The sequence below is a fragment of the Pan troglodytes genome, chromosome 15 (assembly GCF_028858775.2).
Source record: "Pan troglodytes isolate AG18354 chromosome 15, NHGRI_mPanTro3-v2.0_pri, whole genome shotgun sequence".
NCBI lineage: Eukaryota > Metazoa > Chordata > Mammalia > Primates > Hominidae > Pan > Pan troglodytes.
Window position 1 is genome coordinate 35,739,152 of NC_072413.2, and position 14,584 is coordinate 35,753,735.

Sequence of the window (14,584 nt, forward strand, 5' to 3'; positions counted from 1 at the left end):
CAATTGCTACAAAGAGAATAAAATACCTGTGAATCCAACTTACAAGGGATGTGAAGGACCCCTTCAAAGAGAGCTACAAACCACTGCTCAATGAAATAAATGAGGACACAGACAAATAGAAGTACATTCCATGCTCATGGATAGGAATAATCAATATTGTGAAAATGGCCATACTGCCTAAGGTAATTTATAGATTCAATGCCATCCCCATCAAGCTACCAATAACTTTCTTCACAGAATTGGAAAAAACTACTTTAAAGTTCATATGGAACCAAAAAAGAGCCCACATAGCCAAGACAATCCTAAGCAAAAACAATAAAGCTGGAGACATCATGCTACCTGACTTCAAACAATAGTACTAGGCTACTATAACCAAAACAGCATGGTACTGGTACCAAAACAGAGATATAGATCAATGGAACAGAACAGAGCCCTCAGAAATAACACCGCACATCTACAACCATCTGATATTTGACAAACCTGACAAAAACAAGCAATGGGGAAAGGATTCCCTATTTAATAAATGGTGCTGGGAAAACTGGCTAGCCATATGAAGAAAACTAAAACTGGATTCCCTTACACCTTATACAAAAATTAATTCAAGATGAATTAAAAACTTAAATGTAAGACCTAAAACCATAAAGACTGTAGAAGGAAACCTAGGCAATACCATTCAGGACATAGGCGTGGGCAAAGACTTCATGACTAAAACACCAAAAGCAATGGCAACAAAAACCAAGATTGACAAATGGGATCTAATTAAACTAAAGAGCTTCTGCACAGCAAAAGAAACTATCATCAGAGTGAACAGGCAACCTACAGAATGGGAGAAAATTTTTGCAATCTACCCATCTGACAATGGGCTAATATCCAGAATGTACATAATTTATTGGAACTTAAACAATTACAAGAAAAAAACAAACATCCCCATCAAAAAGTGGGCCAAGGATATGAACAGACCCTTCTCAAAAGAAGATATTTATGCAGTCAACAGACATATGAAAAAATGCTCATCATCACTGGTCATCAGAGAAATGCAAATCAGAGCCACAATGAGATACCATCTCATGCCAGTTAGAATGGCGATCATTAAAAAGTCGATAAACAACAGAAGCTGGAGAGGATGTGGAGAAATAGGAACACTTTTACACTGCTGGTGGGAGTGTAAATTAGTTCAATCATGGTGGAAGACAGTGTGACGATTCCTCAAGGATCTAGAACTAGAAATACCATTTGACCCAGCCATCCCATTACTGGATATATACCCAAAGGATTATAAATCATTTTATGATAAAGATACATGCACACATATGCTTATTGCGGCACTATTCACAATAGGAAACACTTGGAACCACCCAAATGCCCATCAGTGATAGACTGGATTAAGAAAATGTGGCACATATACACCATGGAATACTATGCAGCCATAAAAAATAATGAGTTCATGTACTTTGCAGGGACATCAGTGAAGCTGGAAACCATCATTCTCAGCTAACTATCACAAGGACAGAAAACCAAACACCACATGCTTTCATTTGTAGGTGTGAATCAAACTATGAGAACACTTGGACACAGGGTAGGGAACATCACACACCGGGGCCTCTCAGGGACTGGGGGTCTGGGAGAGGGATAGCATTAAGAGAAATACCTAATGTAAATGACGAGTTGATGGGTGCAGCAAACCAGCATGGCACATGTATACCTATGTAGCAAACCTGCACATTGTGCACATGTACCCTAGAACCTAAAGTATAATAAAAATTAATAAATAAAATAACTTTAACTCTGAAAAATTCACTGTCTCTTCCTTAGTTTTTGCATTTAACCATAGACAGATGAAAACTTTTTTATGGAATGTCACTAATCCATGGATCAGAGTTTAAGCACAACTATGTCATTAAAAGAATTAAATGTTAAATCCCTTTTTCTTCTGATTTCCAACAGTAAGAGCTAGATGAAGTATTATCGAGTTTTCCTTTTCATATTTGATCCACTGTATTTCATATTTAATTGCCATCAATTTGGCAAAATGTATCTTCATGAGGCTATTAGCCTATTTTATTGAGTTTAAGAGGAATGTTATCCTCTTAAAGGAAACCAACTTATAAGACTTCGTAAGATGGTATTCATAGTCTCCTTAAAAATCTGAAATCATTATTATTAGCAAATGTTTTAGAAAGTTCTTTGAAAATATGTCAGTGTTCCAGGCAATTTAAAATTTAAACTAAAGGAATTTCTTCACAATCAAATTTTTCTTCACAATGAAATTTCTTAAATAACTGTCCCCTTTTCCCTTCACAATCAAATTTCTTGAATAACTGATCTATATTCACCATCTCTAATTTTTCAATTCCCATTTACTCCTCTGCTACTCAGTACAGTATGGCTAGTTCGTATACTGAAATTGTTCTTCTTAAGATCACCAGTAATTTTCTAACTACTAAATTCAATGGCTCATTTTAAACGATATTTTTATTGTACAATGAACATATGTTTATGGTGAAAATAAATAAAGACCTTCATGTATCTTCAGCAATATAGCATAATGGTTTAAAATCTCAAGCTTTGAATTCAGAATGTATAGGTATGTGAACCTGGAAATAAAACACTATGCTAATATGGACAATAATGCTTCTATCTCATAACGTTGCCATGATAATTTGATGAGCTAATACATGTAATGCTTTTAGAAGAATATGTGTTATGTAATTCCTCCTTCTCTTGGCATTTCACTCCACACTGTACTATCTCATTCCTCAGAAGGTCTCTGCCTTTTCAGGACTAAATGCCTTTGTGTATATTGGTTCCTCTGCTCACATAATATTATTTTAGGATTTTTTTTAAAGTTAGCAAGCATCCAATCACAAATGCAGTCAACTTTTAGAATATTTATCCTACTTGAACTCTCATCATTTAGTACTGTTCATCATTCCTTCCTGAAGCCTTTTGTTTTCTTAGATTCTGTAGCACCATTTTTTTCTACCTTTATGACTTCTCTGACTGTTCCTACTCCATTTCTTTCGGGGATTACATCTCCCAGCTGTCCGAACATAATGGTTGCTTAAAGATTTTATTTTTCTTGTACCTCTACACAATTCCCGGGAATGTCATCTATTTCCTTAAGCTTCAACTACTACTTATTAGCCAAATAACTTCCAAATACTTATCTTAGTACTCACCTGTCCCCTGAGATCCAGTCTCATGTTTCCAAAACTCTTTACTCTTCACTCCTCACTCCCCTGAAAGTAAAGTCCTGCCCATTCTCCTGTATTTCCTGCCTCCCCTGACAATTCTGAGAGTTTTATATATATATTATATGTATGCATGTGTATATATATATATACACACACACACACACACACACACACAGACTCAAAGAGTGGTATGTATTTATCACTCTTTGAAGTGTCAGGGGAGTCACCATAGTGTCACACAGGGTTCTTAGCATAGAGCAAACATACTTCCCCCAAACTCAGCTGCTTAATCTGTTTGCAGGATGAATTATAGAACAGGATAGATGACTCTGGGTGCTGGCAAGAGGAACAGAGCACGTTTCTACAGTTTCTCAATTTTAGAAAAAGCCTATATATATGTACATATATAGTACAGATACATATATACATACACATTATAGTTTATATATGTATATACACATATATTGTTTATATATGTGCATGTACATATGTATATATACTTATGTGATATATATGTATCATGTTTATGTACGTTTATACACATGGGTATCACATGCACATGTGATACACATACATGTATGTTTGTGTGTATATACATGTATGTATATCTATATACTTATGTATAAACTATATATGTATGTGTATATACATATGTAAACTATGTATATGTACATATATGTAGGCATTTTTTAAATTAAGAAACTGTAGAAATGCTCTGTTCCTCTTCCCAGCACCCACAGTCATTGATCATGTTTTATAATTCAACCTGAAAACTATATATATATGCATACATACATAGTTTATAGACACACATACATAGTTTATATATGTATATATATACACATGTAGCCTATATAGTCTATTCATCTTTGTATAGTCTATATACATATAGACTATATGTATGTGTAAATACATATATGAACTATTCATATGTCTATATTATATATAAAGCTTATATATACACACCTATAAACTACATGTATATAGACATAGACTGTATATATATATGGTTTATATATATACACATACATATACGTGTGTGTGTATATATATAGTTTTGTTTTTGTTTTGGGGGTTTTTATGAGACAGGGTCTTGCTCTGTTGCCCAGACTGGAGTACAGTGGCACAATCATGGCTCACTGCAGCCTCAGCCTCCCCAGGAGCTGGGACTACAGGCGTGCGTCACCACGCCTGGCCAATATTTTTGGTGTTTTTGTTTTGTTTTGTTTTGTTTTGTTTTTGGTAGAGATGAGGTTTTATCATGTTGCCGAGGCTGATCGCAAACTCCTGGGCTGGAGCAATCTGCCCGCCTCAGCCTCCCAAAGTACTGGGATTACAGGTGTGAGACACTGCACCAGGCATAGGTGGTATTTTTTTAATATCTATTTTCTACCTACTGCACTCTCTTCCAGATTTCCTAAGACATTGACTGTGTTCTATTCATCTTTGTTTCCCCACCTCTTCTAAAAACTCATGCAGATACCTGCTGTAAAGTAAGTACTCTGTAAATTGATGAACAAATCAACTATAACAATTTAGTAGTTTGAGAGAATAACAGATTAAAGTAAAAGCAGGTCAAGTTAGAGATACACAGGAAAATTTCAGATATACTCCCCTCTGCTTTAGGCCCATGACAAATACTTTTTCTTCCAACCCAGAGCCCAGAGTTTACTAGTTTCATAGTAAAGCATGACCTCTATGGCTGTTCCTTCCCTCCCTCCCCTCACTGCCACCACCACACCTTTCACTCTCCGAGGAGCTGGCAGTGCTTACTTCCTGTTGATCAGATTTTAACCACGCACTTCCATCAAATTTAATTACATTTAGAAGACCTGAAATCTTTGGTAATAGTAGAGACTATCTACTATTGCTATTCATAGAATTATAAATTTATTTTCTTCCAGAGTCATAAAAATTTTTAATATTTTCTGAAATATTTCAGCCTATAGGAGTATTCCTAGAAAGACAAGTTGTACAGGATTACCATCCATAAGCTAGCCAGTATAGGCATATCATCACTTACAGGGAAAAAGTCAGTGCATGCCATACCTCATCACCAAAAAATATCTTCTTGGCCCACCTGTCATAAAGCCTAATCTTTTATCAGTGGAAATTCATTCTCTTTTCTTTATGTACTTTTATTGGAAAATGTGTATGTTTGTGGATGAATAGCCCATTGTGATTTAGCTTTTAGATTGCTGGTACTGAATGTGCTTGGTTTTGGACAGAGGGGTTATGTCGAGGTAAAGGGAACTAAAGAGCAGCTAAGAGCACAGGAACTTGGTAGGAAAAACTTCTCTTAATAGTTTTGTCAAAGACTATCCCTAATCCCCATTTATTAAAGAGAAAACTGACACATCAATCCATTAAGAGATGTTTTTATTATTCATGAGAGATTTAAAACGTTGTGATTCTTTATGCTATAGTTTCGTTTCCATCTACAAGTATGCTTGCTTCTTGTGGCCTGGAACAAGTTCCAAAGGACTTTTAAAAATACATTTTGCTATACTTAGCATACCTAAGCTCCACATAGTTACTTAAAGTAAAAGTAATTACAACCAGGCTTATAAGGTTAGAACTCTTAAAGATCTAGGTTTTACACTGAAATAACTTTTGTCATATGTCATTTTTACTGTGGGCCAGATTTACAGTGATATGATTCAAATTCCCTCATAAACTATATGAAGAGTTATATACCGTAACTATATAATGAATAGATGAGACAAAGAGATATAGAAAAAATTGTAAACTTTTAAACAGATTTGTAAGAAAAGATGTATCAACTCAAGAACTTTCATGCTTTCCATAATTTTCTAAAAAGAAAAAATCCATTATTTAAAATTTACGGAGTTCTGCTCATCTTAAATTTTTATAACATAATTATAACATCAAAGATCAGGTTAAAACATTTCAATTTATAGGTTTTGTGAAGTTGTAGATTGTCTTTTGAAATATAGGGCACCCTATATCTTTTGAGCACTATTGACCAAACACACACACACACACACAGAGCTGTTTAAAGTCTTTTCTGCTATTTGACCAAATACTGATTTCTGTAAAGAAATTGGTGTTACAAAGAAATTGTGAATTCTCAGCCTGGTTTTCCTGCTGACGAGTAAGAACCGTCTGTAGTTCTCTTCGAAGTGTCAAGGGAGTCACCATAGTGTCACACAAGGGTTCTTAGCATAGAGCAAACATACTTTCCACAAACTTAGCTGCTTAATCTGTTTGTAGGTTGAATTATAAAACAGGATAGATGACTGTGGGTGCTGGGAAGAGGAACAGAGCATTTCTAAAGTTTCTCAGTTGAAAAAAAAAAAAAGCCTGCTATTTTCATCAATAGATTTTACTAGATTTTTTACTTTTGTTGCTGGCTCCAGAATCCAATTTTAACCATAATGAAAAATAATTATGCTAAAAAATGAAAGGCCTCAGTGAATTTTTTTTATAATTTCATTGTCTTTTCGTTAAAATTATTCTAGTTCTTGTCAACTTTACTTGTGATATTTTTCCTATAAATTCTTTGTTGGACTGTAAGTGTCAAGGCAAAATTAGATATATCCGAACAATATAAGTACTTGTTGATTGAATCAAAGAATAAGTTTCATAATTCCTCAACTCAGCAGAAGGTATAAATCAATATTTTATATAATGTTGAAAGTTAACTTTGATTTATTAGTACTATTAATAAGTGGGAGGAGACCTAAAACTTCTAGAAATTGCTCCTTAAAATATTTTCTTGTGTTTGAAATTTAAAAGCTGTGAAATATATGTACTTCAGCAAGTAATAAGTCGAATAGTTATTTGTAATAGTTTATCAACAAATGCTCTCCCTAATTAGCTTTGGAAGGCACCTTCGAAATCTAATTAGAGACAGCTTTATTATCATCTATATATGGAAGATGGACTCAGATGGCTCCTAAACAGTCATCATAAGATGTACAACATCTAAACATGCTTAATTTTTATTCTTTGACATGCGATATGCTTTTAAAGAATTTAATATTCTGAATTTGTGAATCATAAAAGTTAAATTATCTGATTACATATTTAACTTGTGAAATATGTCATCTCATACTCTGTTAAACAAGCATTTCATTAAAATTGTCACCAATTCCATTATATGCTTGTAGAGTGGATCACCCTTCCCATCCATCTATATATAAAGTAGGTTTCTTTAGAGCTGATTTTATTATACACATAGATATACCTACAATGTTTGACAAATACATAATTATATTCATTTATTTATAAAAACTAAAGAATTTGGGCTTATATCTTAACTATGGGGAATGGCTCATGTTGGTATGAAGAAGAAACATAGTTTTAATTATCTGGCTAACTCCTTTGTGCCAGGGAAGGATTAATGTAGGATTATTAGGATTGGCGCCTAACCCAGAATATAAGAATTCCAATGGAGTGCAAAGTGAAGGATCCAGGCTAAAGAAGAAAAAGGGCTCTTTAAACCTAGACTCTGTATTTTCCCTAATAAGATAGATCCTTTTTGTAACTAACCTTATGGAATGAATGAAAATGAGCATAAAAGTAGGAATCAAAATTTTAAATTACAGCATGGCTTTTTGCATTTAATGTACTTCTTCATTTCAGAGGCTGTCTTCCAGTGATTAGAACTAGAGTTGAGCTACTATATGTTTCTGCATACTCAGATAGATAAAACATGTTTCAGATGAACACAATAGAGAGGAATGGAAGAAACAGAACAAAAGACTAAATATGAGATACCATACTGTTTCAGTTTAAATACAAGAGTTTTGGCTTTTGGTTTTTATTAATGCCAGTACTACAGTGATTTTAAAAGTAAAAGACCAGAATTTTTATTATTTTAGGGAAATTATAGAATCCACTTACGATGATCATGTACATTTTAACTAAAATTTGATAGGGAAAAATACCACATTTTTTGTACCTTAGATTCACATACATGTGATTTTCATATAACTTTTATATGAAATATAAGTTCCTTAGAGGGATATATGATCTAATAGTTATGCTTTTCCTTGCTTCTGTTCTTAGCTGCAGTCAAAAGCTTTCTAATTTTTTATCACTTGACAGGCTACGTAGCTCCTGGGTACTTCTGTGAAGTTAGGAGTACTCAACTACCTTACCTGAGATTCATTGAAGAATTGATCAAAATAAGATGTATAAAGTGATTTGAATTCCCTAGGAAAAGGTTACTAAATGACACTAATTGTTAGTGTACTTCAAAATATTTTTATAGTAAAGGTGAAAAGGAAGGTATTGTAGGAGTTAGATTTTTAGAAGTTTTGGTCATTCCTGCAAAAACATTGCTCAATCTCATTAGACTTGATGTAACATATCGTTTAACTTGATACTTTATATAACTCACTCAAAACTTTCCCCTTTGTTGTCTCTATTATTAAACACACAGATTAGATATAGTGTATCTACTGGTTAATATAGAAAATATACACTTTTTTTTTTTGTTTGAAACGGAGTTTCGCTCTTGTTGCCCAGGCTGGAGTACAATGGCGCGATCTTGGCTCACAGCAACCTCCGCCTCCCGGGTTCAAGCGATTCTCCTGCCTCAGCCTCCCCAGCAGCTGTGATTACAGGCATGTGCTACCATGCCTGGCTAATTTTGTATTTTTAGTAGAGACAGGGTTTCTCCATGTTGGTCAGGTATACTCATCTAAAATCTGATTTCACAGTTGTGCAGCTATCCTAAATAGACACATAGGTATACTAGGTATAGCTTTTATTCCCAAAATATAATTGGGAGAAACTCAATTGAACCCAAGAGCATGTAGAAATACAAATTTCACTTGCATTCTAAGATTCCGTAATTGGTTATTTATCCCTACTGGGTCAGGGATTTGCCGATGTCCATATTTGCCCGTTGGTAAATTTACAGAATGAAGAATCCTTTGCTTGTTTCAGTGTAACTTTGTCTGATGGTGAAATCATAAACATTGTCCATAGATTAACTTTATTCTTGATCATTTACATTTAAGGAGAAAAAACTTTCCATAACAATATTGAATATAGTTACAGCTGAAGCATATCTTCTTTCTTCCTTCAGTGTTATACATTCTTGAACAACTCAACAGAGGCACTTTTCACTTCTTAACCTAAATATAATGAAAAAAAAAAAAAGCTATACCGTTGTAGACTACTTTAGCAGGTCTTTCTATAGGAAGACTGACCAAAAGTGAAAAAAAAAAGATTCTACAAATTCCATGTAAATGATATTTTGGAACCTACTAAACTAATTTTAATTTTTTTAGTTGCTTTGGCATTTATACAATACAAACTAATAGTTCTTGGAACGTCATCCTCTTTTTAGTTTTTCCTTTGCCTCATACAACAGTATACTGTGTATATGTAAAAGCATATGTTATATCTCTTTCTGTTACCGTGTGCCATATAACAAGCTATATAATGGTAAAAATAACATAAAACATTTTTAGTATCTTGAAAAATCTTTCTTAAGTTAAACTAATCTGCCTTCTTAGCTAAGTTATGTGTATTTCACATAACGTCCAAGAAGTTCTCTAGTACTGACTCTCAGAGGGCCTAAATCTTTCCCAGAATGATGGGAGTAGCACAGTTCAAGAACAAGAATGAATCTCTGTATAATCACACCACAATGTGAGGTGACCCTAAGACAGAGAACTGATCAGATACACATATGGGTTTTAGGAAGACTTTCTGATGCTCTTTTTTAACACAGCTGTGAGAAGAATGTGGCTAAGACCCAGTAGTCATTCTTGAGTAGAGCTGGTAAAGGAAACCATGAGGAGAAGAGAATTTAACACATGGGTGTAAGAGAGTCCGGCTTCATTGATGCGATCTGAGGGGAATGCCTAATGACTGGAAGAATCAAACTTGGCAATGAAAACACAAAGCTCTTTTCATCAATTCAAACGCAGACTCTAAAGCTGCAGATGGTCACCTCCAGCCTTGTCTATTCAGTGTGGGGTTTTATAAAATGGCACTTTGGTGAATACTAATAGATCAAAACAAAGATTTAATAACGTAAAGATGTGGTGTTCATTTTTAAATTAGTATACAGGTCAGTGTCTCAGAAAAGGATGAAAAGAGTACCTTTTATATGTGGGTCTAAAGTCTTTTTGTTTTTTCAACCTCAAAAATAAATGGCATCTTTAACATACAGATTGTGTTTTATGGAGTACAGTTTACATTATGAAACAGAGGCCAAAATTAGAGTTTATATTTATGCTCAATGATTTCATTGCTTCTGATTTGAGGACTCTCAGTTTATATTTGTTAATGTCATTCTTTAATATTTTATTGAAGTATACTTGATAGGATAGATATATGTTGCCATTCTCAAGGATGAATCAATCTAATTAAAATTTAGTTCAAACATTTTATTCTCAGAATAGAACTTTTTCTCTCACCTTTTCACAGAATGCAAGGAGACATTGTTTAGTACAAAGGAAGACTTTGAACTTTAATTCAGTCCTGAAATTACATTTTGGCTACTTTTTACTTTGTTTCCTATGACTTTAGAAATGTACAGCAATTGCTTATGTATTAAAAGATAATTCATTGTGTTTAAGCTGTTACTTATTTTACATTACTAAGTCTTTCTTTAAATTGAAATATGCTGTATTTTTTTAGAATAAACTATATTATACTTGGTTAGCACTTTGTAGTTCATAAAATATTTAAGCTAAACCAAACAAATGAAGCTTTATTATCCAAAATAAACTTAAAATACAAGCTCAAATAACTCAATAATAGCGTTCCTGTTTCTGCCATTTATGAGGTAAATACAATGATTAGATCTGCATTCCTAATACTTTTATCTAGAAAGTTACACTAACATATAGAAAATTAAGACACTAAAATTCAAAGTTAAAGGGGAGGCAACTTAGTATCGAGTAAAAATATTAGTGAACTAACAGGACCCTCAACTGTCAGTAACTAGGTATGTACCGATCATTAAATTTGCTCTCAGTGTTCTCATCTGGAAGATATACTTGCTCTAATCTAGTTCAAAACATGGCTATAAGGATCAAATGAAATGCGTGTGCATAAAAGTGCTTTGAAAAGTATAATGTGCTCTGTAAACATAAGTGGTTTAATACCTTCAACTTATATATTTTTAATTAAAACATTATGATCACCTGTTTGGAAACAGAAAGGGAGAAAAATTATATTGTAGCCTCAGAAACTATATAAGAACCATGTAACTTTTGAAAGGGATTCTTTACATAGATCTTGAAACTGGAAGTAAAGAGGGTTCTGTGCATTCTCATACATTACTGGTGAGAACGTGAAATGGTAAAACCCCTATGGAAGAGAATTTGGCAATGTCTAACAGTAGTACATATGCATTTGCCCTTTGACTAAGGGAGAATCACTTCTAGGACTCTATCCTGAATATAAACCTCCATGCGTATGAAGCAACATAAGAATTACAGTATTATTTTTAATAGCAAATAAAAATAACCCAAACAGGAGAGTAGTTAAATGATGGTACGTGCATATAGTGTAATACAATGCAGCTGTAAAAAAGAATAAGGACGATATCTATAAACTGATATTGAGTGATTTCCAGGACAGATTGCTAACTGAAAAAAATCAAGTGCTTCTCATATACTGCCTTTTGTGTGAGAAATAAGAATAAAAGGAACAGGAAAGATCAGCCAGAAACTAAAATGATTACCTTTGGAAGTATATGGGAAAGAGATACAGGCAAGGATGGGAGTGCAAGTTTTCTGAGTATGCCCTTTTGTATAGTTTTGACTTTTGAGCCATGTAAATCTTTTACATATTTAGAAATTGAAATCAAATTAAAAAGATAAAAAGAAAGCCTTAAAAGTGACTATAAATAGAAATAAACATACCTAACTGTATAGCAAATTGATAAGATACGGAAAAGTATCTTTTGATCATCATACTTTGACTATACATCCTTAGTGGCATATATTCTAAGAACAGAAATACATGCAAAGAAATTTTAAAGTTTACTAACTATGTTAACAGTTGTTAGCCCTACTGGTATTAACATTTTGAAATGATTTTATGTATATTGTTGGATTGAGCAAATAAATAAATGTTATTAGGAACCAAGATTTCCACCATAAAATAAATGGAATTAGGAAATAGAAACTGTAATGTTAAATTTGAATTAGAAATATCAAAATAAATCTCATGATTTTATTTTATTTATTAATTTTTTTGAGACAGAGTCTTACTCTGGAGTGCAGTGGCGGGATCTCTGCTCGCCGCAACTTCCGCCTCCCGGGTTCAAGTGATTCTTCTGCCTCAGCTTTCTGAGTAGCTGGGATAACAGGCACACATCAACACACCCAGTTGATTTTTGTATTTTTAGTAGAGATGGATTTTTGCCATGTTGGCCAGGCTGGCCTTGAACTCCTGGCTTCAAGTGTTCCGTTTACCTTGGCCTCTGAAAATGCTGGGATTACAGGCATGAGCCACCACACCTGGCATGATTTTAAATATATACATATTTTTCTTAGCTCTATCCACTGAAAAGGGCTTAAAAGCAATACACACATCTAGCATCCAGATTTTAGTTTCCAAGTACCATTTCCCATTAAAAAGTACCAAGCTTCTAGGTCTGGGTCAGGGAAAATACAGAGTAATCTGGGATGTCTTCTTGTGCCAAGAAACAAGCAAATGCTCAAAGATTTAATGGGGGTTATATAGAAAGGACACATAAACCATCGTGAAAAGGTTCCCACTGACCAAATTTGGGATGACTTGTGAATCAAAAAATAAACTCTATTTGATTACAAAATATTGAAATTTTACATCTTAGAGTCTACAAACGTACTCAAAAACGAGAGATGAAGGATAAAGCGGAAACAGCCTTTTGTACAGAATAATGTCAGTTAATAAATGTATAGAGAATGATACAATTAGAAAATCAGTACCTTGTAAATTGCGGTATAATTAATTCAAGCAAAGACCATGAATCAGCTATAAAATTAGTTAAAAGAAGCAACCTTCGTACTAGAATCAATCAGTCTAAATAGTTTGAGAGAGCTTAGTTAGTATAACCAAGGGGTTTAGAGCTTAGAAATCAGGGTGGGTTTAGACATAGAGATTTAGGATAGAAACTGCCTTAGAACAATAATTTAGGGATTTATTATTAAAATTTACTTTAGGTATTTTTCTCACTCATGTATTCTGTGCTTATGTAAGTGATGGCAGATAGACCTAAACCACTCAACCCTTTTTCAGAATTCATCTTTTAAAGAAACTACGAGGTAAAGAAGTTTTGCTTTAGAGACTGTCAGTGTTAGACTAGGTACTGATCCTTTCCTTATTTAAAATTTTGATATTTTTCTCATGAAGTTTTTGTTTTGTGATTTTAAAACTATTTTTATTAACATATTACTCATCTTGATTACTTTTTTTTTTACATCCTTTTAAATTTTAACCTGAGATGAGTGCCTCATTCACCTCACTCTAGTTCTAGCCTTGAATACCCTATAAAAGATGAAAAAGACACTGTTACAGGGGAAAAAAAAGACTGTTACAGGGGAACAAAAGACACTCCTAGTTTAGTCTCTTTAAAAATAGTAATAATGATAATGTTAACTTGCTAAGTTATCCTGACTTGTATGATTTCTATTGAATGGTATTTTATGTTTAGAAATGATAGTGATATAGAGACTTGAACAATTGTGGTTCTTCCACCTTGCGGAATTTGGCCAGGTTTTTAATTATATGGTGTCCATAAGCCTTACCACTGTCTAAATTTTTATATCTCAATTCATGTTTGGAACCTGCACCACTTTTATCAACTGTTACTTTATCTTTATTTCAATCATCTTTTATACTCTATGTAGATCAATCATCATATCTATCAACAGGGGCCTGATTGCCTTCTAGACCTTAAATGTTGATCTAAATATGAGAATATATGGTTTTTTATGAATCATGGTTAAATCAGGTAGGGAAAATGACTGTGATGATGCCAGCTTAATAAGTTGAATATTACTTTTACTTTGTAGGCCCATGGCTTAGTCTAAAATTTGAAGTTGCATTGATATATTATCTCTACTAGTCTCCCAAAGGATGTTGCCTGTCTTTTGAATTAAACTTGAGTAAGGTTGATTTGTATTCCCTGTTAATCAAAATTTGAAATGTTGACATTAGAAAATTTCATTCAGTGCTAATTATATATGACTTTTATGAAAGTTAGGAAGGAACGAATCCTACATTTTAAAGTTTAGTATCTGCCTAAAGCCCTATGAAAACAACAGTGAGTAGCTTAATAAGCCATCTTAATAAGATACCTTAATAAAACTAACCAGTTATTCTAGCTTGCTGCATTTCATTGGCAGTATAAAAATCAGTGACTCACTTCCTCCATCATTAATTGAAACTTTTCTGGGTTTAAAATG

At 33.4% G+C, this 14,584-nt stretch overlaps 1 protein-coding gene across 48 annotated transcripts in view; it reads left to right on the top strand.

Annotated features, from left to right (window-relative positions):
* Nucleotides 1-14,584, top strand: part of MIPOL1 (mirror-image polydactyly 1) — a 381,371-nt gene that overhangs the window by 308,969 nt on the left and 57,818 nt on the right. For 5 of the 48 annotated variants that reach the window (XM_054665958.2, XM_063792841.1, XM_063792840.1 and 2 more), the window contains one exon: nucleotides 1,458-1,781. The exons of 33 other annotated variants lie outside the window; for them this stretch is intronic. In XM_054665958.2, the coding sequence (XP_054521933.2) occupies nucleotides 1,458-1,710 (253 nt within the window). In that variant the 3' untranslated portion in view covers nucleotides 1,711-1,781. Of the gene's footprint in view, nucleotides 1-1,457; nucleotides 1,791-14,584 lie in introns of those variants that run through there. 10 more of the 48 variants (XM_054665966.2, XM_063792860.1, XM_063792845.1 and 7 more) reach the window with 6 other exon arrangements.